At 38.0% G+C, this 27,049-nt stretch overlaps 1 protein-coding gene across 3 annotated transcripts in view; it reads left to right on the forward strand.

Moving 5' to 3' along the window:
* The window catches only part of KAT6A (lysine acetyltransferase 6A), a 115,552-nt gene that overhangs the window by 37,106 nt on the left and 51,397 nt on the right, over positions 1-27,049 (forward strand). For 2 of the 3 annotated variants that reach the window (XM_049865078.1, XM_049865079.1), the window contains exon 3: positions 22,762-22,870. In XM_049865078.1, coding sequence (XP_049721035.1) covers positions 22,762-22,870 — 109 coding nt within the window. Of the gene's footprint in view, positions 1-22,761; positions 22,871-23,514; positions 23,847-27,049 lie in introns of those variants that run through there. The other variant, XM_049865080.1, reaches the window with a different exon arrangement.

The raw sequence follows: 27,049 nt of genomic DNA on the forward strand, positions 1-27,049 counted from the left end.
GGGCTAGCTTTTTTTTTTTTTTTTTTTATTGTGGCGAAATGTATATAACGGTACATTTGCGATTTTAACCATTTTTAAGTATACAATTCAGTGACATTAATTATATTCAGCATTCGCCATGCAGCCATCGCCACTGTGCATTTCTAAGAGTTCTTTTTATCACATCAAACAGAACTCTACCCCTTAAGCAATAACTCCCCATTCCTCCTCTCAGCCCTTGGTAACCACTAATAAACTTTTGCGTTTATGCGTTTACCTATTCTAGATATCTCTAGTAAGTGGGATCATGCAATATTTGTCCTTTTGTGTCTGACTTATATCACTCAGCGTAATGTTTTCAAGGTTCATCCATGTTGTTGCATGTATCAGGACTTTATTTCTCTTTATGGCTGATTAATTAATTAATGCTACAGAGTGGTTTTTTACAGTGTGTGGCTACATCACATTTTGTTTATCCGTTCATCTGTTGATGGACATTTGGGTTGTTTCCACAATTTGGCTATTGTGAATAATGCTGCAGTGAACACTGGTGTATGAGTACTGGGCCATTTTGAGATGAAAGGGTGTAAACCTGAACTGTCTCACCCACCCTAGTGATGAGGAGGTGATAATCAGAGTTGTTTGGGGACAGGGTGCTCTGAGGCTGAGGTTTTTGAATTGGGAAAAGACTTACCTACGTGTCTGTAGGAAGACCAGGATGAGGATCAAGGCAGAGTTCTGGGCTTTCCTGTATATCCTTTTGAGGACTGAATATAAGTTGTGAGCCAAGAGTTCTGTATCTCCACCCTAATTAGTATATGTAATTGCCTTATGGATAAGGTTGAAATTCTAGAGTCTGAACTTAATTCTCTTTTGTTTTCCCATAGGAAACTAGTGCTTTGATATAATGTTCACTCAAAGGATACATGAGCTGCCTGATCTGCAGACTTCTGGCCTATTGAGTGTTTTTGTACTAGTGTTTAAGGATATTCCCAGAGAAATTCATACATTCTTGCCAGTTTGTCTTGTGGATAGTAGCACACATTTGTGAGAGGTTGGAAAGATGGGACTTCAATGTTAGTTTTAAAGTCTTATGTAAAGCATACCTGACCTCTTAAATTAGGAAGAGAGCAAAATTTTATAGACAGACAACCGTAGAATTCTGTCGTTGCTGTTTAGATTCCAACCTGGGACTTGTTAATAGGAACACTGTAATTGAGATTAATAGCTATGACACTGTATGAAGACTGATTGTCTAAAGATAAGGTTATCACTCCAGAATTGAGTTTTATTTGTTTTTTTGTAAGGTAAATGTGTGGCTTTTCTTTAATGAGACTTACCATGCTTTTTTGCCAAAGGATGTTAATGTTCAATATTTTGTGGAAAAACAAGAAAACATTAAAATTTTTGTGAAGAATATAACACACACACAGTTTTTACACTGATATAATTAGGGGTTACCTGATATGTCACCTTTGTCTGAAGACACTTGTTATGACCTTTCATGTAGTTGTTTTTTTTTTTAAATTCCCTTGCTAGGTTATCTACACCTAGAACAACAGAACTGGGTATGGTTGCTCAGTGAGAATCACAGTTATGTGACTTTCCTGAGATATAATGTTATAAATAATATTTTAAAATTTTATTCCTATATAAAGTAGTAGCAATGCCTTTTTATGTTTTAAGTCAAAGTATTTTATGATTCCAGTTTATTTCATTTAATTCAGACAGATCCAGCTACTGTTATACTCATTTTATAGAAAAAGAAAGAGACCCAGTGTAGGCAACTAGCTGATTTTCTCACTTATTTAGCTAGTTACTGATGTGAAATGTTCTCATTAATGTATTTTCAGCAACTGAGTAAAATAAAGCCTGAGCGCATTGTATTGAAGGGCGAGGAATGGTGTATGATGTGAGGCACCTTGGTGTAAAAGCCAGCATTGCCCAGAATGCACTGCGTGCACAGTCATGCACTGTAGAGTTCGTGGTACAGACTGTTTTTCAGGTAAAAATGGTTATGTAGACATTGCTTTATTTATCAGTTATATTGCTTTATTCATCAACTTTAAAATTACAGTTTTAAATTGTCTTTCCTCTACATAGAATATCTAGAACTATACCAGTACAGTTGCTGGTACCCATATGTAGCTATTTAAATTTAAATTAAATAAAGTTAAAAATGTTAATTGTAGCCATTAGCCACATTTCAAAGCACCCAGAAGCCTACATGTGGCTAGTGGTAACCGTATTGGACAACACAGATACAGTACATTTTCATCATTACAGGAAGTCCTATTGGACAACACTTTTCTCAAGAACAGTATTAAAGAAAATTACTTGAAAAGCGGGTTTTGTTTTCATTTATTAAAGTTTTGAATTTTTGCAGTTAAAATGTTAGCTTTAGATTATTTACCCTAATGAGGGAAGCTTTGTGACGTACTGTCTATGGACCAAGCCTGTCCTGTTCACATTCTGCCTAGTCTTTTATTAGTTTCTGGCTCCGTACAGATGAATCATTCTAGGCTGAGGGGTATTTTGAGCTAAGAAATACAGAATTTGGAAATGTGTCTTTTATGTCATTAAAGACTTAATGCTTAATATCTTTTTCCTTATCAATAAAATGAAGATAATGAGATAGTGTGACTACCTGGAATTTGAATTAATTGATTGGTGATTATGGTGTTAACAATTCAAATCCTACTGAACCTTCTAGTCCCTGCAGAAATCTTGCTTTTTTTTTGAAGCTATCTCTACTTCAACTCTCCACTAGACTTTAAGCCCTTCAAATCAGGACTCTCACTTTAGTGCTTCATTGAACAAATTCCACATGCTTGTTAAGTAAGTACTCTGGACCAGTCAGTGTCTTACATTGTTTACAAATTCATTTATGGTATGATTATATTCAACTAGATTATGAACTCCTTGAAAGTCAGAAACCCTGTTTTATGTTTAACATATTTATAGTTTTAGAAACTAAGAACTAGATGAACCTCAGAGATAATCGTATTAAACATTGTCATTTTACAAATGAAGAACCCAGACAGGTTAAGTTACTTGCCCATAGTTGGAGAATTAGAACTAGGACTAGAGAACTAGGAAAGCTTTCTATAACTTTATCTCCTTGACTAGTGGAGTGTTAAATTTGATCAGAAGGAAGTCCTAAGCACTAGTATCAGTTGACGCTACTATACTGTTTGTATAAGCTATGTCAGTGTAGAACAAAGTTATTTCTAACTCTTGATTTCAACACACAATATTTCCTGTTAGTTTCTTATGTCGCATTCTTAGGGGCAGATTGTGTGCTATTTTTGGAGGTACAGCACTATCATCTTGAGAAAGCATTCTTGGTTTTATATTAGATCAGCTGGTTTTTCAAGTTAAATAAATACCAGGGTTTGTATTTTCATGTATTGTATTTGGCAGAAGTAACATAAAATGCGCTATGGGGTTGGCGTGTCCAGTTATAGTTTTATTACTGTCGTGTACACACATGCATGCACACAAATGCATATGTGCACACGCACAGACACACAGGAACACAGGAGCGCTAAGAACAGCAGAAGTTCCTAGGTGAAGCCTAAAGGTTATACATTTCGAGGGTATCTGAATTGTTTCTTAGCATTGTTATTCCCCATAGTCCTGGGCATAGTGGTGGGTATATATTAGGTATTTATAAGATAATTGTCATCTGACAAGATAATTTTGTTTCTCAGAAACATTGGTTTATTTCTGTAGTAGCATATGCTTGTAGTTGGCATGGACCAGACCAGCTTAGGCTTTTTTGCAGAATCAAGACTGTAATTATAGGCTTTTCTTCTTTCCAAAGGCAGTTCCCTTTTCTACAGTTGTTCCTTGGGTGGGGTGGTGTGTGTGGTGTGTGTGTGTTTGCTTGCAGCATTTGAATCTGTGCAGCACATTGGCTTTCTAGACATCCTTTGTATAGTAACAGCATGTGCGGAGGGGCTGGCAGCCTGTAAAACAGTTTTTCTCCTCCTCCCCCCTTCTCAGCCTCACTCCCTCCCTAGATCTGGTGACATTACATAGATAAATGTGCCGGCTAGGAAAACAGCAGAAGGAATTGAATGCCTGCCAAAAATTTGCAGCATGAAACCAAGCTGGCTGCTTCAGCCTCGCTTTCCTGATCTCTTATTGTGTGTGTGCAGTCTGCACTTGTCAGGGCTTTCCTTGTTGAGCATTACGTCACTATGTCCTCCACCCTTATTACACTGCCTTTTCTTTTAAAAAGCTACTGTCCTCAGGCATCAAACTTGTTAAACACTTAACACTTTTATTTGTACTATTATGGAGGTGGTATTGAAGGCAAAATATACTTAAGTCTGAAAGAAAATTTAATTTGATGTAATGTCGACTTAGGGTGTGTGTGTGTGTATGCATGTGTTTCCGGGCAATTATCAGGGTAGTGTGGAGAAGATAAGATGCCTCTGCCTACCTGAAAGTATTAAATTGCTTAAAAAAAAAAATCTGTTTTTTAGGAAAAGGACTATCTTCTCAAAGGGCTTTGAAGACAGATTGGAGAAGCACTGATATCTAACTGTCGATCACCATTGCAAATAGTCACTTCTAGAACAGAAGTGATTGCATTTACTTACTGTCTGTTGCCTTAAAGAAGATAATGTGGGATCTTAACATTTGGGGTTCTTATTTTCAAGACATTATAAAGTTGAGTATCTAGACTGTGCAAAATGTGTCACGATTTTAGAGAAAAAAATAAGCTTTTCATTCTTTCCCAAAGTTTAACAAGGCTATTTGAACCTGTGTCTAGAGAAAAGGTTTTGCTGTTAATTAAAGCTTTAAAAAAGTTAAATGTGGTCCCCTGCCCCCACACTTCAGCTTACTACAGTTTAAAACAAACAAACAAAAAAACCCAAACCCGTTGTTGTCGAGTCGATTCCACTCATAGCGACCCTACAGGTCAGAATAGAGCTGCCCCATAGAGTTTCCAAGGAGCACCTGGCAGATTAAACATTATTTTGAATAGGTTAATTTGGGTGCCTTTTTTAAGTAACAGTATTTTCATTTGTTCTTTAGCATATGCTACCCTGTGTTATAATATACATTTAATATGTTATTTTCTATTTTTATAACTAGATTGTAAGGCTGTGGCAGAGAAACCAGTTTAGTACATCTTTGTTTTTCTAGCACCTAACCCAGTGTTCTTATACACACAGTAGAGATTATGGGTGATGGTATGTGGCGATAACATTGAAGATGAGGAAAGTATGAGGTAATTTCACTAGCTGACTTTCTGAAGATAAAGGAGTATGCCAGTCAGTTAAGGTCTAGTCAGGAAAACAAAAACCACACTAGGTATTTCAGCAGAGAGAATATAGTACAGGGACTTGATAAAGCAGATGTGGGAGAACTGAGAAGCAAAAATGGGAACACTGAAGTAACATAAAGATAATAACTTCCTGAAGCAGCTACCACTTCTAGCGCTGGGGAGACCAAAGAGGTTTGAGTTATTAGAAATTAGAAGTTTGGAGGAGGTATGCATGGAGCTGGTGTTCAAACCTATAAGGAGGAACCAATGCCCAGTTGCTGCTGGTATTTCCAAAGCTTGGAAGTTGGGACTCTAGAGCTCCTGAAAGGAAACACTGCTCTACTGTTGCTGGTGTTTCTGAGGGAGCATGATGAGGCTAGTTCTGGGAGAGCTGGAAAAAGCTGAAGGTTCGAAACTACTGTTGGCACTGAGAAAAAAGGGCCAGTGCTAGGATGACACTGGCAGGAATAAGAAGCAGAAAGAAGCAAGTCTGTTTTTTTGGTCATATTGACCTTCCATTCTCCCTCTAGCGTTCACTATTGCTGGGCCCTAATAGGAAGCCAGGTGACAGAGGAGAAACGAAGCATGGAGAGACCGAGCCCAGCTTTACAAAGGAGTGTGTAGTGGGGTGACATGGAATTGAAATACAGCGGCTTAATAGCTTACACAGATATTATTGGCGAGAGTACAGCCTTTCTGAAATTCAATTTGGCAGTATATATTAGAAATGTGCAAACCCTTTGACCTAGTAATTCCAGTTCAAGAAATCTATCCTAAGGAAGTAATCCAAAAAGTGAGCAGAGATGTGTGTACAAGCGTGTTTGATGAAGTATTACATGTAATAAAAAGTTACAGGTTATCTAAATGTTCATCAGTATGGGATTGATTGGTTATTATCTTACAACACGTAGTGAAATATATAGCCATTAAAAGATTAATTTGCATTTATTGATATGGAAATACAAGTTTAACAAAAAGACTATAAACCATATGTAGTGTGGACCTATTTGCGTGCTTAAAAAAAAAACCACAACTGTGTGCAGGAAAAGCTGAGAACAGCATGCATGGAGACAGAACAGTGTCAGATTGAAGAATGCAGGCTTTGCAGCTAGACTGCCGAGTTTGTATCCAGGCTCTGCTACTCATTAACATTTTTTATCTTGGGTAAATTAATTTTCTGGGAGTCAGTCTTCCCATCTGGAAAATGGTGATAATACCTACCTCATAGGGCGGATGTGAGTTTAAAAACATTAACACCTGTAAAACATTTAGAACAGTGCCTGTTGCCATCGAGTTGATTCCGGCTCATAGCAAGTCATAGCAACCCTGTAGGACAGAATAGAACTGCCCCGTAGAGTTTCTAAGGAGTGTCTGGTGGATTTGAACTGCTGACCTTTTAGTTAGCAGAGAGAGGTAGCCCTTAACCACTATCCCACCCGGGTTTCCAGTGCTCAGGAATTGTTAGTAATTGTTAGTTGGAGAAAGAATGATTAGGAGAGAATTTTACTACCTTTTCTTCTTTTGCCTATTATCTAAAACATTTAAATGCTGGTGTCATGATTTTATAATTAGGATAAACAATGAAGTTTTTCTATTTAAACAAAAATGATAAAGTAGACAAAGAGATAAAGTACTCTTTGCTTGCTTCTGGAAGACCTAGAACCCCAGAATGCTTTGTAGGTAGAAAAGCATTTCCTGCTGCAGCCTAGATGCAGCCGACTGCTGAGGCTTGTCTTTCACAAACCCCGTCTTGTGTTGTTGGGAACTTTCATTCTTCCTCAAGATCTATACAAATGCTTAGGGACTTGCATTACTTTGGTTGCGTTTGGCTAGGTTCCCCAAGGCCAGGATCTCACTTTTGCTTTAGCTCCTTGGAGTCTTTCATGTGTTCTGCTCTGTGTGGAACCAAACTTAAAGCCCCTTGCCCCCCCCCCCCCACCTTTTAATTGAAAAATTAAATTTATTTTTCATGTGGACTGTAGATTTTATGGTATCTAAGTATCTTAAAAATAATGTAACATGGGAACAACCTAGAATGGCGTTTTCTTAGTTCTTTGAAAGTCATTTGACTACCCTGCCTCCAGTAATTTGTCACTGGCCGCCTCTTCTCCATATTCAAACCATCTGCCACATTTCTTGACCTTTCAAGAGTCTCTTAGTTTTTTAGGCAGAGAAGTTTTGGACTACCCATTCACAAAGAGTCTGATGTGCTATGCTAAAACAAAAGAGACTTATTACTCTTGTAGCCAAGTTTGAGAACCTACCAGTGGTTGGCAGTTCAAACCTGCTAGCCACTCCTTGGAAATCCATTGGGCAGTTCTACTCTGTCCTATCAGGTTGCTATGAGTTGGAATTGACACAACAGAAGTGGGTTTGGTTTTTTGGGAGTGGCTTCTACATTTTTGTCTTTTTCGATTCCTTATCAGTTTCTGAGGGTGTAAAAAAGGTATAAAAGATTGATTTTCTTATTGTTACGAATAATGCTGCTCTTTAGAAGTAGGCAGGAGAACTCTGGTCAGTTTTGATTTAAATATGTAGGCTTAAATCCTGCCAAACCATAATATTCTAGTATTGCTGCTTGAGTCCCTGGGTGGTACAAATGGTTACCGCAGCTGTTAACCAAAAGGTTGGAGGTTCGAGTCCACCCACAGGCACCTTAAAAGAAGAGTCTGGCAGTCTGCTTCTGAAAAGTCAGCCATTGAAAACCTTGTGGAGCATCGTTGTACTTTGACACACATGGAGTTGCAGTGAGATGGAATTGACTCTCTGGCAACTTTTTTTTTCCTTACTGATACTTTACCAGTAATAGAAACCCAGCATTTTCTTTTCTTCTTTTTCCTTTCCTCCTTCTCTCCCTTCTGTGTGTGCATTGTTGGAAAGAATTATTTTATCTATAGCTTGTTTACTTGAGTGACTGCCAAAATGAGTTGAAGGTATGTAATGTAGAGTATTGGGCTTGGTGTCAGAATACCTACCTACTTTGAATACTGTAGTCACTTATAATCTTGACAATGATTTCATTTTTGGTAAAATGAGGCGCGGATAATGACTTTGAAGATCACTTCCAGTTCCAAACATCATGATTCTGATAGTAACAAACTGTGTATTCTACTATATAATGTATCGGTTATTGTTTTGGGTTGGTATTAAGGAGAATGATGTTATTTGCCATTTTGTCAAGTGTTACTTATTCTTAGACCTTAGTTTGGCTGGAATAAATGCCTGCAATCGCAGTGTTTTAAAAATGCAGTGAACATGAAAGCCTTGTTGAGCATCTTCCTTCTAAACTCTCACTTTTATGTATTTGTAGCAGGGAAAATATTCTTTTGCTAATGCTTTTGTACTCAAGTACCCTGAAGAATTTTTTTTTTTAAGTGGGAACCATACAGTGTGGTATGTGTATACAAAAAGACTTGAAAACATCTTAATGCAACCATGTAACATTAGAGAAGTTGTCCATACAAGAGATTACATATGATGATATAGCCCTGATTTAGGGGAAAGCCATAGGTATATAAAGGAAACTAAAGAAGAATGTAAGGGAGAGACAGTAATAACTTGAAAGTATCCTTTGTGGATGAACGAGGAAAATGATGCTATCTCTGACAAGCATAAAGTAGAGGAATAACATGAAGATTTTTCGAATGACTGCTAAATATGAGAAATTTCTTAGCACAAAATTTTAATTCCACAAATATGAATATTATCATTTTTCATGTCACCTCTGATTAGAAAATAGAAATTGTTATAGTATCTTAACTGATGATTGCTTTCTCATTTAAATTTACAGTAGTCTACATACATAGTAAAAATAAATTGAAATTGATCGTTACTGTTCTAATTATACCATTAACTTACTTTCTTTCACCAATAATCTTATTATTGTGTCTAATTGTAGAAGTCATTGGATGAACTCATAATAAAAATAAATTCAATTTAGGACCCTTATTAAAGCTTCGTAATGGCTAATGGGTTATGTTGGAATTGATTAAAATTGCACAGGGTTACCTTATTGTAGACTATAAGTAATGGAAAATGGACTCTTTACCAGGCCATTCATGTCGTTTTATTGTCACGTATCTTTTGCAACTGTATACTTTTGAGGAAAAGATTTTCCTAAGAAAATGTTTACTATGTGCCCATAGAGTGCTTGATAAATAGTATGTGGGATGCTAAATAACTTAAAGAGATTATGTCCTATCCAAGTACAGTTTCCCAGAAGATGATAGAATTTAGGAGGAGAGGCTTAAAGTAAGTAAACGTAAAGTAACCTCTTTGGAGGTAAGCATGGTTTTGTTGTATTTTCATTTCATTTCAACAAATACTTACTTAGTGTAGACTATGTGCAAGGCACCTATGAGGTAAATTAAGAAGTCTAGGCTGATAGCTGCTTACCTAGGACAGTCTTTCTGGAAAAGATATGGAAAATTGAATTCTAAATTCTCAGAAAGGTATTGGGAGGAGCGTTGAGTTTATCAAAGGCCATTCCTAGTGAAGGAGTAAAGAATTGGGTAAAATTGAGATGGAGCGTCATTAAGGGCTTGATTAACTGAAAGGGAATGTCTTAGAATGTTCAGCTTTCTCAACAAAGTATAATACCTTCCAACAAAGTATGAATTTCCTAAAGTGAACTCTTTATTTCAGTTTATTTCTCTTATAATATTAGAAATAACTAAATGTGAAAAAATTCTCCCAAAAGGCTTACTTTCGAATCTTCTGGTTGTAAGTAGATATTGTGAGTTTGCCTCTAATTATGCTACGCGGATTTTGTTTTGCATTTACTGACATTTAGATATGCTTTGAAAATATGAATACTGCCTCTTCTTTAGTCTTCCCAAATTTTTAGCACAGGGCTGATACATTACAGTTTTATCAAACAGTGATATTTATCAGACTTCTCATCTTAAAGAGTATTTTGAAACCTAGTGCTCAGTCACTGAGCATCATTTTGTTTTTCCAGTATGCCCTGCCCGGGAGTAGTCTGATGTCCCGTTGTTGTCTGGGTGCTTACATGTGTAGTGGAGCTGTCCTTTCGGAGTTTACATGTGTAGTAGAGCTGTCCTTTGGGTGTTTACATGTGTAGTAGAGCTGTCCTTTGGGAGTTTATGTGTGTAGTAGAGCTGTCCTTTGGGAGTTTATGTGTGTAGTAGAGCTGTCCTTTGGGTGTTTACATGTGTAGTAGAGCTGTCCTTTGGGAGTTTACGTGTGTAGTAGAGCTGTCCTTTGGGTGTTTACATGTGTAGTAGAGCTGTCCTTTAGTTCTGTACTTCAGCAGTAGATATTAACAACTAATGTTTAAAATAAATGTTTTAGCTGAACGTCAGGTAAGTTTCAAGTTCTATAAAATTAATTTGAAGCTCAACTTACTTGATTATAATTGTGGGAGAATAAAGGGGCAGGATAAATAAATAACCAAGGAGCTACTAGAAGAACTCTAAGCGGTGGTCTAGGCTGTAGCCTGAAGAGAAGTTAAAAATAAGAAAGTGAAGTTAAACCCGTTGCTGCTGAGTTGATGCGAGCTCAGTGAATGTATATCAAAAACCAAACGCAGTGCCGTTGAGTCGATTCCGACTCATAGTGACCCTATAGGACAGAGTAGAACTGCTCCACAGAGGTATAGGACAGAGTAGAACTGCCCCACAGAGTTTCCAAGGAGCACCTGGTGGATTCGAACTGCCGACCCTTTGGTTAGCAGCTGTAGCTCTTAACCACTACGCCACCAGGGTTTCCGGTGAATGTATGGGACAGAGTAAAACTACCCCCATAAAGTTTCCAAGGCAGTAAATCATCAGGGAAGCAGACTGCCACATCTTTCTCCCACTGGGCTGCTGGTGGGTTTGAACCACGGACCTTTTAGTTAGCAGCCGAGTGCTTTTACCACTGCACCACCAAAGCTCCTGTGAAGTCAAGTTAGGTGGGTAGATTTGAGAGGAGCTTGTATAGGGTTGCTATGAGTGGGAATCGACTCGATGGCAACAGGTTTGGTTTTTGGTTTTTTTTTTTTTATAGTGGTTCATGCACAGAGTAACCTGCCTGGATAAGATACATGGCGGTCATAGGAAGTTTTTAGCTTTAGATTGAGTAGTGCTGATTGTTTTTAAATCTTAGACTTGTTTTAAAATTATTAAGGCACAAAGGTGAGCTATTTTAGGTAATTGGATTAGAGGATAACCATTTTCCGAGTAGGTACAGTGAGAATAAAATGGTTAACATTTAAATTCAGTATCAGTAGCCAAAATTGAATTGTAATTAGTAATTAAAATAATTTTTGTTTTTCATTTTCGGGAGGGGGGTGACAACTTTCTTCCAACTCTAATTACTGCACACAATTACCGCGTCTAGGGGATTCCACGGAATGGTTACAGACTGTCGGGGCTGGGACAAATTGTGGTGGTTGTTTCTCCTTCTGTGAGTTTTCATCTGTTAAATCATCTGACCTGTGAGCAGGTACGTCTGTACCATTAAGTCACAAAAACAAAACTATGAATTATAGTAATTACTGTAGTTTGACTTAAGCTTTGTATATGCTCTATGGATACTCTGTATTTCAATCTAAGGAAGAATGATGTGGCCCATCATTCCTTTATTGAATGTTTGTTACAGGGAGTCTTACGTGAATTATGCACTTCCTCCATACTCCCTTCATATTGATTTTTCTAACTTGACTCACAAATTTCCAGTGGCATTAAAACTTAAGACGTAATTTTGTAGCTTTTAAGAAAGCTACATCTGTATTGCCTGACAGCCTATGAAATGATTCTCATAGAGGTTTCTGAAATTATAAGTCTGAGTCTACAAAGGCATTTTTGTACATGAAAATTCTGGTGGTGACTGATTCTAGAGTTTATCATGTTCAGTCTTGAAAAAACTAGAGACGATTCCATACAATTAAACAGGTTCTTGCTTATTCTTTTATGACGGTGTTTAAGAACAGAGACAACATAGAGGTGGGTTTGAATTCCTCAGAAGATATTAGAAAATAGAAACAATTACAAGTGTATAATGCCTTAAAAAAAAATTAAAGGCTCTTTAGGGAGAAGGAAGTGAAAATTAAACTTTAAGTTGGAAATGTCTGAGACGATGTGCCTGAATATCTAGAAAATGCCACAGTTTAAGATACTCTGAGTGATTTTGTCTAAAAACCTTTTCTCACATGATGTAAACCTCAAGTAATAGGGATCATTGGCCAAAATTTTTACTATCCCCGTTTTTAAAAGTTATTTCCAAAAACTCAAGCCAGAATGTTACTCAGCTGTCCACTTGTTATCAGAGCATCTACTATGTGTTTAGGAGCCCTGGTGGTGCAATGGTTAGGAGCTACGACTGTAACCAAAAGATTGGCAGTTCAAATCCATCAGCCGCTCCTTGGATACCATATGGGGCAATTCTACTCTGAGTCAGAATCAGCTTGAGGGGCGACGAGTTTTGTTCTGGTGTACTGTATGTTTGCCTCAGTGCTGCCACCTGGTGATTATTATGGAGATCTCAACATTTTGCCTAAAGCAGCCTAGGGGAATAGATGACACGAGGTATAATCTAAGTGCCTCCTGCCACAACTTTACCCCTACTGTTGAGAAACTGAATGGAGGTGGGTTGCTGTGGCAGAAGTTTTATTTAGTAATTGGTACCATGAAAGCACCTATGAGATCACTTTGTAAGTAAAAAAAAAAAAAAAAAGTAATTAATAAACAGATAACTTATCGAATGCCTACTGTATGCTAGGCACTGTTTCCAGTACTAGGAATGCAGACAGGCGATCAATAAGATACACACACACACACACACACACACACACACACACACACACACACACACACAATTTTAATTAGTGAAAAGGGCTAAGGGGAAAAATAAAGAAGGAAGACAGAAATGAATTACTGTGGTTGGCGGGTTGCTTGGAAGTGTTAGATGAGGTAGTTAAAGCAAGCCTTGCTGAGAAGGTGACTTCTGAAGAAGGATCAGGGAAGAGCATTTCACATAGAAGGAAAGCAAATGCAAAGGCCCTGTGACTGGAACAGTCTGGGTTTGCTGAAAAAAAGGAAGCAAGAAGTTGACTAGAATGTAGGAGGGAGGGAGCGATAGATGAGGTCAGAGAGGTAATTTTGTGTGTGTGCACGCGCGCATGCACGCACTCACCTGGAGGTCTGCATGGGCACAGATCACATAGGGCCTTGTAGTTCATTTGGCATTTAAGATGGAAGCCATTGGAGTGTTTTGGGCAGCTGAGTGACATGCTCTGATTTACCTTTTAACAGGTTCACTCTGCTGTGTTTAATGGTGTGTAAAGTCATTTGCTACAGACCTTTTTCTTGTTTTATTAGGGTAGAAACAGGTTGACTTTGTATAGCTCATGGGAACAAGTAAGGTATAAAGACTAAGTAAGCTGAAGCAGACTTGGGAACAGTGATTATATGACATATTGTCTATCTCCACAGATTTTGAAAAATTATATTCACAGATTGTCAGTTGGTTTTATTTTGTCTTTGTGATACAGCATAATTGATGTCAGTTTTATTCGGGAAGTATTTTGACCATTTCTTATTTCTGTCCTTTAACCACCTCTGTAAATTCAGGCTCAAGTCTTACAGTGAATCTAATATAGTTTTAGCCCTGTGCCACGGCTTTTCATACTCATTAGCATTTTGAGAATGATCTGGAGTTGTTTTTTTTTTTAATGCTGTTAATAATATAGTTAGGCATATTCTAAATTATGGGTAACATTGAGAAGAATGGGAATTCCAGAACACTTAATTATGCTCATGAGGAACCTGTATGTAGATGAAGAGGCAGTCATTGGAACAGAGCAAGGGGTCTAGAACACTTAATTGTGCTCATGAGGAACCTGTACATAGATCAAGAGGCAGTCGTTTGAAAGAACAAGGGGATACTCTGTGGTTTAAAGTCAGGAAAGGTGTGCATCAGGGTTGTATCTTTTCACCATACCTGTTCAGCCTGTATGCTGAGAAAATAATCCAAGAGGCTGGACTATATGAAGAAAAATGGGACATCAGGATTGGAGGAAGACTCATTGACAACCTGCGACATGCGGATGACATGACCTTGCTTGCTGAAAGTGAAGAGGACTTGGAGCGCTTACTGATGAAGCTCGAAGACCACAGCCTTCAGTATGGATTATACCTCAACATAAAGAAAACAAAAATCCTCACAACTGGATCAATAAGCAACATCATGACAAACAGAGAGAAGATTGAAGTTGTCAAGGATTTCATTTTACTTGGATCCATAATCAACACCCATGGAAGCAGCAGCCAAGAAATCAAAAGACGCATTGCTTGGGGAAAATCTGTTGCAAAAAGACCTATTTAAGGTGTTGAAAAGCAAAGATATCACCTTTAAGACTAAGGTGCGCCTGACCCAAGCCATGGTATTTTCAATCGCATCATATGCATGTGAAAACTGGACAGTGAATAAGGAAGAATGCAGAAGGATTGACACTTTTGAATTGTGGTGTTGATGAAGAATATTGAATATACCATGGACTGCCAAAAGAAGAAACAAATCTATCTTATAAGAAGTACAACCAGAATGCTCCTTGGAAGAAAGGATGGTGAGACTACGTCTTACGTACTTTGGACATGTTGTCAGGAGGACTCAGTCCCTGGAGAAGGACATCATGCTTGGTCAAGTACAGGGTCAGCAAAAAAGTGGAAGACCCTCAGTGAGATGAATTGACACAGTGGCTGCAACAGTGGTCTCAAGCATAACAACAATTGTGAGCATGGCCCAGGACCGGGCAGTGCTTTGTTCTGTAGTACATGGGGTTGTTATGAGTTGGAACCTACTCAACAGCACCTAACAACAACAACATTTTTGCTTGCAGCTTATAATCTAAAATGACTAACCTTAAGGTACTGTCACTCTTTCTCAAATGGCATATAAAAAGGGGGGAAAAACACCCTGAAATTATCAACTAGTTAAAGTATCATGATTGTTAGTATTTGTGTATGTTAGCTGAAAAATTTATCGTTTTTCAGGTAGCTAAGAAACTTACAAAGTGATATCAAAGAACGTCCATCTCTAATGGGAATTGTATAGGTAAAAGAAATTATGGCTGCACTGCCAGATATTACTGAAAAGTATGTTTCTGTGTAATTTGAGTCTGTTTGGACCATTGCCTTTATTTGACTTAACAAATCACTTTTCAGCCTGTTAGATTTTCACACTGTAAATATCGAGTAAATATCGATACTGTTTACACTTAAATTGTCATTACTGGGAATAATCAGTGAATTGTTTTGTGTGCTGGTAGCCAAGGTCTAAAACTGGTTATTTGATCTAGTGCCATAACAATTTAGTTGGATTGTCTACAAAGCTCCAAGTAACCAGACAGTTTATCTGAATCGCTCCCCCTCCTCTTCAATGAATAAATTAGAATGATTTGCATTATTTTGGTTTTGGGTAGATGAAGTCTGGTAGTATGAAGCGGTAATCACATATAAAAGAAATATCAACAGCAGTAAGTGTTTGCAACTTAAAGGAACAGTTTTACTAGGGGTTTCTTAGATGTAATTTTAAATACCTTATTCTACCATTAGGGACTTGACTGTCTAGTTCTAGGTGGTAAAGACACATTTTTGAAGACACGGATTACTATGAGTTCTAATTTTTTAAGAGTATATTTCCTATGCTGAAGAGCAACAGTAATTTATTTTTCAGACCTTCCCTTTCCTTATCCTTATATGTTTGTTCCTTTAAGCAGTAAGACGATCTAATCTGTCCCTTAGAAGTGGAAGCAAATTAGCAAAGTACTTTGCTGTACTTAATGTATGTTAATTACTGTGATAACCTAAACCCAAAACCCAGTGCCATGAGTAGATTCCGACTCATAGCGACCCTATGGGACAGAGTAGAACCGTCCCGTAGAGGTTCCAAGGAGCGCCTGGCGGATTCGAACTGCTCACCCTTTGGTTAGCAGCCTAGTAGCACTTAACCACTACGCCACCAGGGTTTCCATGTGATAAACTAGTGTGAGTTAATAATACTACTTCCTCTCTGCCCTGTAGCTTTTTATCATTTTCCAACTCCTCGGTCACTACAGGTTGCACAGCATTTTTGTCTGTGAGTCTTTATCTGAAACCATCTTTGGTCGTTTTTTAAATGATAGTGCTGAAGTCAGGATGTGCTTTATATGTGAAGCGGGTTCTCTGATCTGACACCAGTTGATCATTGCAGTGAATTGTGCCCCCTAGTGGAGCTACTTTTCCATATTCCCAGCCCTGTTTTTAAAAGGGGTGGTGTTGGGGACAAACCCGGGAAGAAGAGTTGACAACATTTCTTGATCTTCACCACCTCTAAGATGATTATTGTTCCTCATCGAACAAATCCTGCTATGAAGTTAGTTTTCCTACTAATACCATGACCTCTGTTTTTTGCTGTCACTTACCAGTATTCTTTTCTCTAAAATCTATCTTTGTAGGTTTCTTTACTATCTTAATCCTGGTGACTTAGTGGTTAAGAGCTATGGCTGCTAACCAAAAGGTCGGCAGTTCAAATCCACCAGGTGCCCCTTGGAAACTCTATGGGACAGTTCTACTCTGCCCTGTAGGATCGTCATGAGGCGGAATCAACTTGATGGCAATGGGTTTGTTTTTTTTTTTTTTACTATCTTGGGCAGTCGTCATTTTTGCTGACCGAAACGTGTTTATATGATTCTTTAAAACGATGCTTTTCCAGCTTGTTGACTGTCTAACTCCATTGTCTTCATTTTCACTCCTTTTCTTTTTTTGGCACTCCATTAAAATATGAGCTCCATGAGATTGAGGCTTTGTCTGCCTTGTTTTCCACTGTACCCTCAGTGTCTAGAACAGTGCTTGCTAAGTATTAAAGAACTTAAGCACATTTGCCGTTTGGGGTACCCTTCATTACCTAGAACTTAATGCTTAGGAAATCACAAACTGAAGTTCCTTTGCTGACCACAATCTTCCATCTTTCTACTTTTCCATTTTTTTTACCTTCTACTAAACCTTTATTTCAGTTTTATCAGGCTTCTTACGGTATCATAACTCCTTATTCTCCCGGTTTGTCAGCCTTTTCCTGCTCATGATGCTCAACTCTGTGACCCACCACTTTAGAAATGCTTACATTTGCGCTCTGGTCATCCCCACGCCTTGATTTTTCTCGTCCATTTTCAGCTCTGTTTTTGTCAGTTCACGGCTTCAGAGATGCTAAGGAAAGTTGTATACCCATTTTGATTGGATCCATTACAAATTGATTCTTTCCGATATTAGCTTCATGGTTAGAGATGTTTGACACTTTTATTATCCATCGCTAATTGATTCCCTGTCACCTTTTCCTCAGAGACTTCGAGATCTTTTCTTCTCCCCAGAAATGCCCAAACCTATACCCACTTCTTTTTTAGCAAGTGACATTGCCTTCTATTTTAGTGAAAAGATGGCGGTCATTTTGCAGGAACTCTTAGTTTTTCTTGCTTGTATTTCAGAATTTATTCTCTGTATGAATGCATACTTTTCTGATTCCATCTTGACTGAAGAATGTGTGCCCACTTTTCATTTCAATAGACGGTGTTTTTTGTTATCTCTGTTCTTGGACTCAAATCTCAGTTTGCTCAGTCATTTATCACTTTCTGATTATCTAACCTATCTCTCTCTGCCATACTTTTTGCAGGTGACTTTATTTGCTGTTTTCCAGAAATAATGGAAGCTATCAGAAACAAACACCTTAAACTTCTTCCCGTTCCCACTTTACCACCTACAAACAATGTACATCCGCACCACTCCATACTGCTAAAGGCAGCCCTTATACCGAGCTTTAGGGTCCATTGTGTTTTCCAGATCAGTGCTGTCCAATAGAACTTTGTTAAATGATGGAATTATTCTATATTTGCTGTCTCCAATACTGTAGTCACTAGCCACATATGTAGCTTGTGTGACTGGGGAACTGCATTTAACATTTTATTTAATTTTAATAGCCACGTGTGTGTAGTAGCTACCGTATTGAACAGAGCAACTCTAGGCCTTACTATGTAACATGTTCCTGCTGTTTTGTGTTTCTTGAATCCCTTTGGCCACCTGGTTTTCTCTTCTTATTTCAGTAGATTTAGTCTTTCACCTTTTAATACCTAAAAAAATTAAAAAAAAATTTTTTTTTTTGTCAAAACCCTTTGTCATCTCTTTTTAGCTCTCTCCTGCTTACATTTCGTCCTTATGCAGCATTTTGTTGTCTCCTGTGACTTCAGATCTTATATTGTCGCTGAAGACACCTCTCCTTCAGTGAGGTCTGCAGTTATTTATCAGTTGCAGAACCAGTAGACACTTTTATCTTCATTTGATTATTGATTGCTTTTTGCTTCTTGAAATTCTCGTGTCACTCAGTTCTTTTTGTTTTGGTCTCCTTTTTTTCCTCTGATGCTCCTAAGTGTTGGCATTTCTTGATCTCAGATGTCATCTCACTCTTCCACTACCCTCCCTTACTCTCTACCCTTTCCTAGCCATTCTACCCCACCTTCTCACTGGTGCTGTCACTTATAACCTATGTATTGACGTCTTTTAAATCTAGCCTAGTCTCTCTCCTAAGTTCCAAACTCCAATATCCAAATCACTGCCGGTATTTCTTTCAGAATATTCCAAAGGTATCATAGCCCAACTCTATATTTGTTCATTTATTTAAATTTAACTTTTTAATTGGAATATAGGTAAGTGCACAGATTATAAGTGTACACTTTAATTATTACAAAATTAAAATGCTTGAAACCGTCTAGGTCAAGATAAAAAACATTACCAGCACTCCAGAAGTCTTGTCTCAATTCACTTTATCGTGCCTTCTAATCACTCTCCTCACTTAAAACAACTTAGAACTGTTTTTGAACTTTATATAAGTAAAATTATATATAGTCTTTTATGTCTGTTCTTTTATTCAGTAGTGTTTATGATATTCATCAGTGTTGACTGTAATTTGCTTATCTTTATTACTGTTTAATATTCCATTGTATGGATATAGCACAGTTTATCGGTTTGACCATTGCAAGTTATTTGGATAATTTCTGTTTGAGGGTTATTATGAACATTCAGGTGTGTGTTTTATTGTATACATGTGTGTGCACTTCATTTGGGTATACACCTAGGAACGGAATTGCTGGATCATACAGTATGCATATGTTCAGTTTCAGTAGATAATGTCAAATAAGAGTCCAAAGTGGTTTTGTCAGTTTACATTCCTGACAAGAGTATTTGAGAGTTCCTGTTCTTTCTTATTAACTGTTAGTTTTGCCAGTCTTCATAATTTTAGCCATTCTTGAAGATCTGTTTCCTTGATGACCTTTGAAGTTGAGCATCATTTCTTAATGCTCACTGGGCATTGATGTATCATCCATGTATTTTCAGTTGTGAAGGGTCTGTTGAAGACTTTTGCCTACTTTTTTATGAGGTCATCTATCTTTTCCTTTCTGACATGTAGGAGTTCTTTATATATTCTGGATAGAAGCCATTTGTTGTTTAAATATGTTATTAGTATTTCCATTCTGTGGCTTAGCTTTTCATATCTTCGTGGTTTCTTTCTAGTTTTCCATCTTAATTACCGTACCCCTTTCCTATTCCCTCTCCTCCGCCTTGTCCCAAATCAATTAGCTATCAGGTCCTGCCAGTTCTATCTTTGAGGTATCTCTTATCCATATTTTTTCCAGTTTTTTGGTCACCACTTTAATACCCAAACTCACTGCCATTGAGTTGATTTAGACTCATAGTGACCCCATAGGGTTTCCAAGGCGGTAAATCTTTATGGAAGCAGATTGTCACATTTCCTCCCACGGAGCAGCTGGTGGGTTCAAACTGCCAACCTTTTGGTTAGCAGCCGAGCACTTTAACCACTACACCGCCAAGGCTCCTTCTACTTTAATACAGGTTATCATTATTCATGGCCTGGATTATATAGATCATATCCCCTTGAATCCACTTTTAACTGCTGTAGAGCAACACTTCTAAAATGTTAAATCTTGATCGTGTTACTCCACTGCTTAAAATCATTCAGTTATAACTTTGAGTCTGCAATATAAAGCCCAACCTTATAGCCTGGCTTCTGCTGCTGTCTTTCCAAGCCTTCTTGAAAGTTTACTTCGTTTGCATACCTGGATTTATTCTCTTCTGACTCTCTTCCCTGGTTATTTTTTATATTTCTTTTCAAAAAAAGTATGTAATAGTCTGTTGTTTTAGTTAGGTGCCATTGAGTCAGTTCCGACCCATGAGACCCTGTGTACAACGGAACAAAACACTGCCGGGTCCTGTGCCATCCTCACAATCATGGTTATACTTGAGCCCCTTGTTGCAGCCACTGTGTCAATTCATCTCCTTGAGGGTCTTCCTCTTTTTTGATGATCCTCTGCTTTACCAAGCACGACGTCCTTTTCCAGGGACTGATCCCTCCTGATAATATGCCCTAAGTATGTGAGATGTACTTCCTTCTAAGGAGCGTTCTGGCTGTCATAATAGTCTCTACGACAGCTAAATTACTAAGACAGCTTCCAACTGTTCCTCTCTCATTTAATCTCTCTGTTGAGCACTACAGAAACCGTGGTGGCGTAGTGGTTAAGTGCTACGGCTATTAACCAAGAGGTCGGCAGTTTGAATCCGCCAGGCGCTCCTCGTGAAACTCTACGAGGCAGTTCTGCTCTGTCCTACAGGGTTGCTGTGAGTCAGAAGCGACCCTCCGGCAGTGGGTTTGGTTTTTTGGTTGAGCGCAACTACTAGGTTGTTTGGTTGAACGTTTCCATATTGGTGTTCCACCTATCTCTCTCATTAATCTGTTTTTCTGTGCCAGCTTTTCCAGTCAACTTAGATACTTGTGTTCTGATCTTGGCTCTCTTCCTTAACTCATCAACTCTGATAGTGTTAGTGCTGTTTTGTATGTATATGACTTCAAGATTTTTATCTCCAGACCAATCTCTCTCTTGAACGTCAAATCTTTGTATCATAATGCCCATGGGAATCACTGCGTGCATGTTCCATAGGCACTTCAAGCTTGGTAAGTCCACAGTTAAAGTTATTACCCCCCAACCCAATTTTATATTTTCTAACTCTCTTAACACTCCCAGCTGATAGGCCTGCCTGTCATATACCTTTGTAAGAGCTTGATTCAAATGATACTTCTGTGAAGCCTTTCCCTGACACTCTTTCTCCCAGTTATTTACTTCCTTATTTCCCGTTGAAATAGTTCTATAGTAGTACTTATAAACATTTTATTGTACTTTGTTCTCCCCATTAGACAATAAGAATCTTGGCCAGTTTTGTATGTCCATTCTGCACAATGCCTACTGAAAATACTTGAGAGTTAACTGAGTACCTCCAACTAAACACATCTAAAATTGAACTCAGCATCTCTTTTGCTTTCCTCCTAATCTTTAAAATGACTTCTTTCTCTTTCACAATTGGTGTCATCACCGTACTTTCAGTTACCTTAGTCATTTGACTTATTTCCTTTTCTACCACTCCCACAACTAGTTGGTTTCTAAGTCCACAGCTGTTTCTTCAGCTTTTGTTCAGGTTCTTATCTTGTCTTTGCCAGACAGTTGTAATTGGTGTTTAAATGTTCTACCTATCTTTAGGCTTTTCCCCATTTGTCTTCCATACTATTACTGGCATTACTCCCTCAAATGCAGACGATCATCTTCTTGTTCAGAAACCTTCCATTGCTCTTCTTTGCCTGCAGGATGAAGTCCAGCTTTTTACAAGGCATTCAGTGGCATGAATGGACTTAGCTTCTCTGTCTCCTGTTTTCTTCTCATCACAAGCCGTATCTGTTAAGTACTGGCTTTAGCAGACTGTACTCTTAAGCTCTCCTGCTTAGGCTACCTGTATCGCCCTTCACTCTATCCCTCTTACAGGGAGGCAGTGCTATAAAGGAACATAAACATTTGGGTTTAAATTCTGCTTCTAAAACATTATCTGTTGTCTTGAGACAAGCTCCTTAAGATCCCATAACATAGTACTGGCACTTAATAAATGTTATCTTCCTCTTTCAACCCTTCCCTTCCACCAAACCACAATTGGAATTGCAATTTATCTCTCTCACATCTACAGAGCACTGACTGTATCTGTCTTATGGCACTTAATGCCTTGTGCTTTACATTCTGTTAATCTGTATGTACCGTTTTGCTTTCCTACTAGATTGCATGCCTCTTAAGGGATATTATCTTCTTATGCGTAATTCAGTTGAATTTTTCAATCTCAGGTGAAGGATTTGCTTTATTTAACCCATACTGTGTCATTTAGTTTCTAAGTGACCACAATGATTGGGATATGATTTTTTGGTGCAAAGTTGTCACCACAACGACCAGTTGAAAAGGCCCAGCCAGAGCAGACTTTGTAAACATTCACCTACTTAGTCGGAATTATAATAGAGTGATATAGGTATCTTAAAATTACATGTAACTGTCTTAGGAATTTAAACTTAAAATTTTATGTCTTTGTATTAATACTTAAAAAATAAAAAAAAAGCATTAGTACTTAAATGAACTGTGTTTTTCTTTACAGCCGGTTGCTGAACCAATTCCCATCTGTAGTTTCTGTCTTGGTACAAAAGAACAAAACCGAGATAAGAAGCCAGAGGAACTCATCTCCTGTGCTGATTGTGGCAATAGCGGTATGTGATTCTTGATTCGCCTTGCATTCATTCTAAAGCTTGTTATGAAGGGAAGAGGAAAGTATGTTTAACTGAGTTTGTATCCTCAATCATTATGAAATAAATATTTTAAGTTGATTCTTGTTTTAGGTAACTGGGGGGGAGCTTCTAGACAAGGGAGGAGTTTGAGTGTGTAGCTCACACACTCAAATTAATTCAGTTAATTCAAAACCGCTTTCAGAGGTTTTTTTTTTGTTTTTAAACTTTCTGTAGACTTATTTTTTTCTGTTGATCTTATATTTTGCTATCAAACATCTGCAGAAATCATAGCAATCAGTTTGAAATTATTGCTGGTTCCTTTAATAATCACTACTTATCTTTCTTGATTTATGCCTCAGTCTTGATGAATAGAACCGGGATGATAACAGATTTGTTTTTCTTGATGTAAACTTATATGTGTCACGTTGAGAAATAGAGTGTTGACACTGCAGTTTAGTGAGCAGTGTGGAAATTCTGGGCCCCAAAGAAAGATTTTTGCAAGAAGTCTTCTTCTTTGTCAATTCCAGAGGTATTCTTGCTTTACATTTTAAGAACTTGAAAAGGCCTTGCAGGGAGGCCTTAGTAAATGAGCATTCTAATCGTTGGCTTAATTTTCAATGTTTCAGATCAGTAACAATCAGAATTTAGTGCAGAAAACAGAAACTGCACTAGATACTTCAAGAGGAAAGGAATTTACTACTGGAATTAGGCATTTGTATTGTGCATTTGTATTGATGGAAGGGCCGAAGAGGCAGACTGTAGGCTGGGCTTCAAGGACTGACTCCTGGAACACTGCAGAACTGACCCACCCCGCAGAGTCACTATGTCTGCCTTCATCTGGGAGAGGTGGAAGCAGGAGGCCACTGTAGAATTATTGAGTTCGATATACACTGTGGTAGCTGAATACTGAGATGCTGGATCTGGCCATCATCACAACTGCCACTGGATGGCCGTGAAGGTGAAGAGTGGGTACTAGAATTGCTGTGATTTTGTTTATCATTAGAAAATCGTCATTACTAGGAGGAAGATCATCTTTGCTTCATTTCTGCCTTTCACATGTCATATGAATACATCCAGTTGTAGAACTTAATTCGTATCAAGAGCCTAGCTGAAAAGGAGCCTAGGAAGTATAGTTTTAGCTTTTCAATTTTTATGGATAAAAGGCATTAGAGGGAGGTAGGACAAAGACTATGTCTTACGTACTTCAGACATGTTATCAGGAGGGACCAGTCCCTGGAGAAGGACATCATGCTTGGTATAGGGCCAGTGAAAAAAGAGTAAGACCCTCAGTGAGATGGATTGATAAAGTGGCTCCAGCAACGGGCTCAAGCATAACAATGATTGTGAGGATGGTACAGGACTGGGCAGTCTTTCGTTCTGTTGTACATGGAGTCACTATGAGTCAAACCAACTCAATGGCACCTAACTACAACGGCAAGATCTTGAGCGCTGGTTGACCATGTCAGCATAGTACCACAAGCCAAAATGAACTCTGGATGAATTTCACAGTTAAACCATGAAATCATAAAAGATTAGTAAAAATAAAGTGGCATGTCATACAGTGCAGTGCTTTCCAAACTGTTTTCCCAAGTGAAATATTACAGGAACTGAAATATATAAAACCAATAAAAATGATGAACCTGCTCTAGGTGAGGTGGGAATAAAATGGGGATGGGGCAGGGGGAGAGCTTATAGCCCTGCCTCCTAGGAAGCATTATATCTGAGGTAGTGTTTGAGTCTCTTGAAACTCGGGAAGAGCACAATTTGAAAATCACTACTGTAGAGAGAACTTTTTATGATCTGAAATAATTGCATAAATAACTTAGTTGTTGTTACAGAAGTAAATTACTTCAAAACTTAGCAGTTTAAAGAAATAATATTTTTTTATTTCATACTGTTTCTGTGGGTCGTGAATTTGGGAGTGGCTTACCTAGGTGCTTTTGATTTACGATCTTCCATGAGATTGCAGCGAAGATTTCAACTGTGCTGCAGTCATCTGAAGGCTTCCATAATGGCTCACTCACATGGCTAGCAAGTTGATGCTACCTGTTGACAGGAAGCGTCAGTTTTTTGCCACTTGGACCTCCCTGTGGGGCTGTATGAATGTCTATAACATGACAGCTGGCTTCTGTTGAGTGACTATCCAAGAGAGAGCAAAGAGCAAGGTGGAAGCCTCAGTATATTCTATGACCTGAGCTTTAGAAGTCACATTCTGTCATTTCACCAGTATTCTCTGGGTTACACAGGTCAGCCCTATTCATTGGGGCGGGGGGTGGGGTGGGGCGGTGGGGAGAACACACACAGGCGTGAACACCACAAGGCAAGAATCATGGGTGGGCACCTTTGAGGCTGGCTATTACAATAACCAAGGAAGGAAAAAGCATGTAGCTGAGTATATGAAAGTTAAGATATTTTCTAAACTAGAAGCTAACATACCCAGAATAAAAGTTAAGATATTTTCTAAATTAAAAGCTAACACACCCAGAATAAAAGGAATAAGAATAGTTGAGGGAAAATAATTGCATTAAAATATGGCAAAGTGACAAAAGCTCTGTTAAGTATAAATAGCGTATTTATATTTCTAAGTATGAAAGAGACAGCCTATGAACAAGCAGCTTATTTATATGAGAGAAAATTATGTGGGAAAAAAAGTTTTACCCAAGTAATAATAGGAACGTATGCCGGAACACCCTGGTGGCGTAATGGTTAAGTGCTACAGCTGCTAACCACAGGGTTGGCAGTTCGAATCCACCCAGGCGCTCCTTGGAAACTACATGGGACAGTTCTACTCTGTTCTGTAGGGTCGCTGTGAGTCGGAATTGATTTGACGGCACTGGGTTTGGGTTTGGTTTTTTCGATACCAGAACAGCAGTGAAGTATTGTCTCAGAGCTTTTTTTGAAAACATTTATTATTTTTGTTGTTGAGAATATACACAGCAAAACAATCTTAACGTCTTTCATAATAATGAAAACTGAAAGCTGAGAGAGCCCGAACCTGGAACCGATAAAATGGTGGTAGAACATTTGTGCTTACTGGTGGCACTGGGTATTGTTGCATCATGCTTTTGGCAAATGTTCTGGTAGTGCCTATCAACCCACAGCTGTAAAAATGCTTATTTCATTTTACACCCCAACCTCGCTTTCAGGAATTCATTCTAAGAAGCTGATTTAAGGGAAGGAAAGGATTTATAAGCATGAAATAATTCATTTTAGTGTTCTGTCTCTTTCTTACTATTATGGGTTAAGTCTAAGTATTTAAAATAGGGAAATGATCAAATAGGTTATGGTGTATTAACTCAGCGGAATATAACCAGTTTAAGGAATATAAATAACAAATTAAGTTTATGTAAGAAAAGCAAAACAAAATTATATGCATGTTGTAATTACAACCCTGCAAGTGCTTTCTACTAGTTTAAAAGGAGAAGTGGAACATGAAAATGGCTGTTATTCTAGAGTGATGGGATTATGGATGAGATTTTCACACCTGCTTTCCTGCTTCCTTTAATGTTAGTGATCTTTTGATGTTAGACTTCAGAGAGAAAAACTTGTTACCATCATGAAACAGAAATTTCTTTAGGAAAGGCAAGAGGAGAGAAGATAATTTTACCAGCCCTTTTTCTCATCAAAGAAAAATAAACATAACCAACTTTTAAAGGAGGAGAACAGATCTTTTCAGTGTTGAGGGAAATTGGCTCTTGATTTATATTCTCTGCTATCCTACATTTTGAGAATCAAATTGATAATAACTCATGCAAAGAGAGAAGCATTTTCCCTGATGCTGTCAATTATTACCACAGTAGAAATAGCGTGTATAGTTTTAGTTTTAGCTTGAGTGCCTTAAATCGTGAGCACATAACTCACTTTAAATGATGGAATTTTGTTATGTAATTATAAAAGTAACACACACACCAAAAAAAATACGTTATGATTTTAAAAATGAAAACATAAAGTGAAATGGAAAATCCTTCTTCTTCAAAATAGAGCTGTATATTTCCTAGGAAGTCACCACCGTTAACTGTTTTTTGTATGTTTTTCCAGAAATGACCTGGGCATATTATGTTTTCATATGTATACATGTATACGCATGTGCCAAAATATAATACTTTAAAGCAAGCGTAATAGAAGTATGGAGTTTGTCAGGTTTTTTTAAATCAGATTTTC

The sequence above is a fragment of the Elephas maximus genome, chromosome 22 (genome assembly GCF_024166365.1).
Source record: "Elephas maximus indicus isolate mEleMax1 chromosome 22, mEleMax1 primary haplotype, whole genome shotgun sequence".
In the NCBI taxonomy this organism is placed as follows: Eukaryota; Metazoa; Chordata; class Mammalia; order Proboscidea; family Elephantidae; genus Elephas; species Elephas maximus.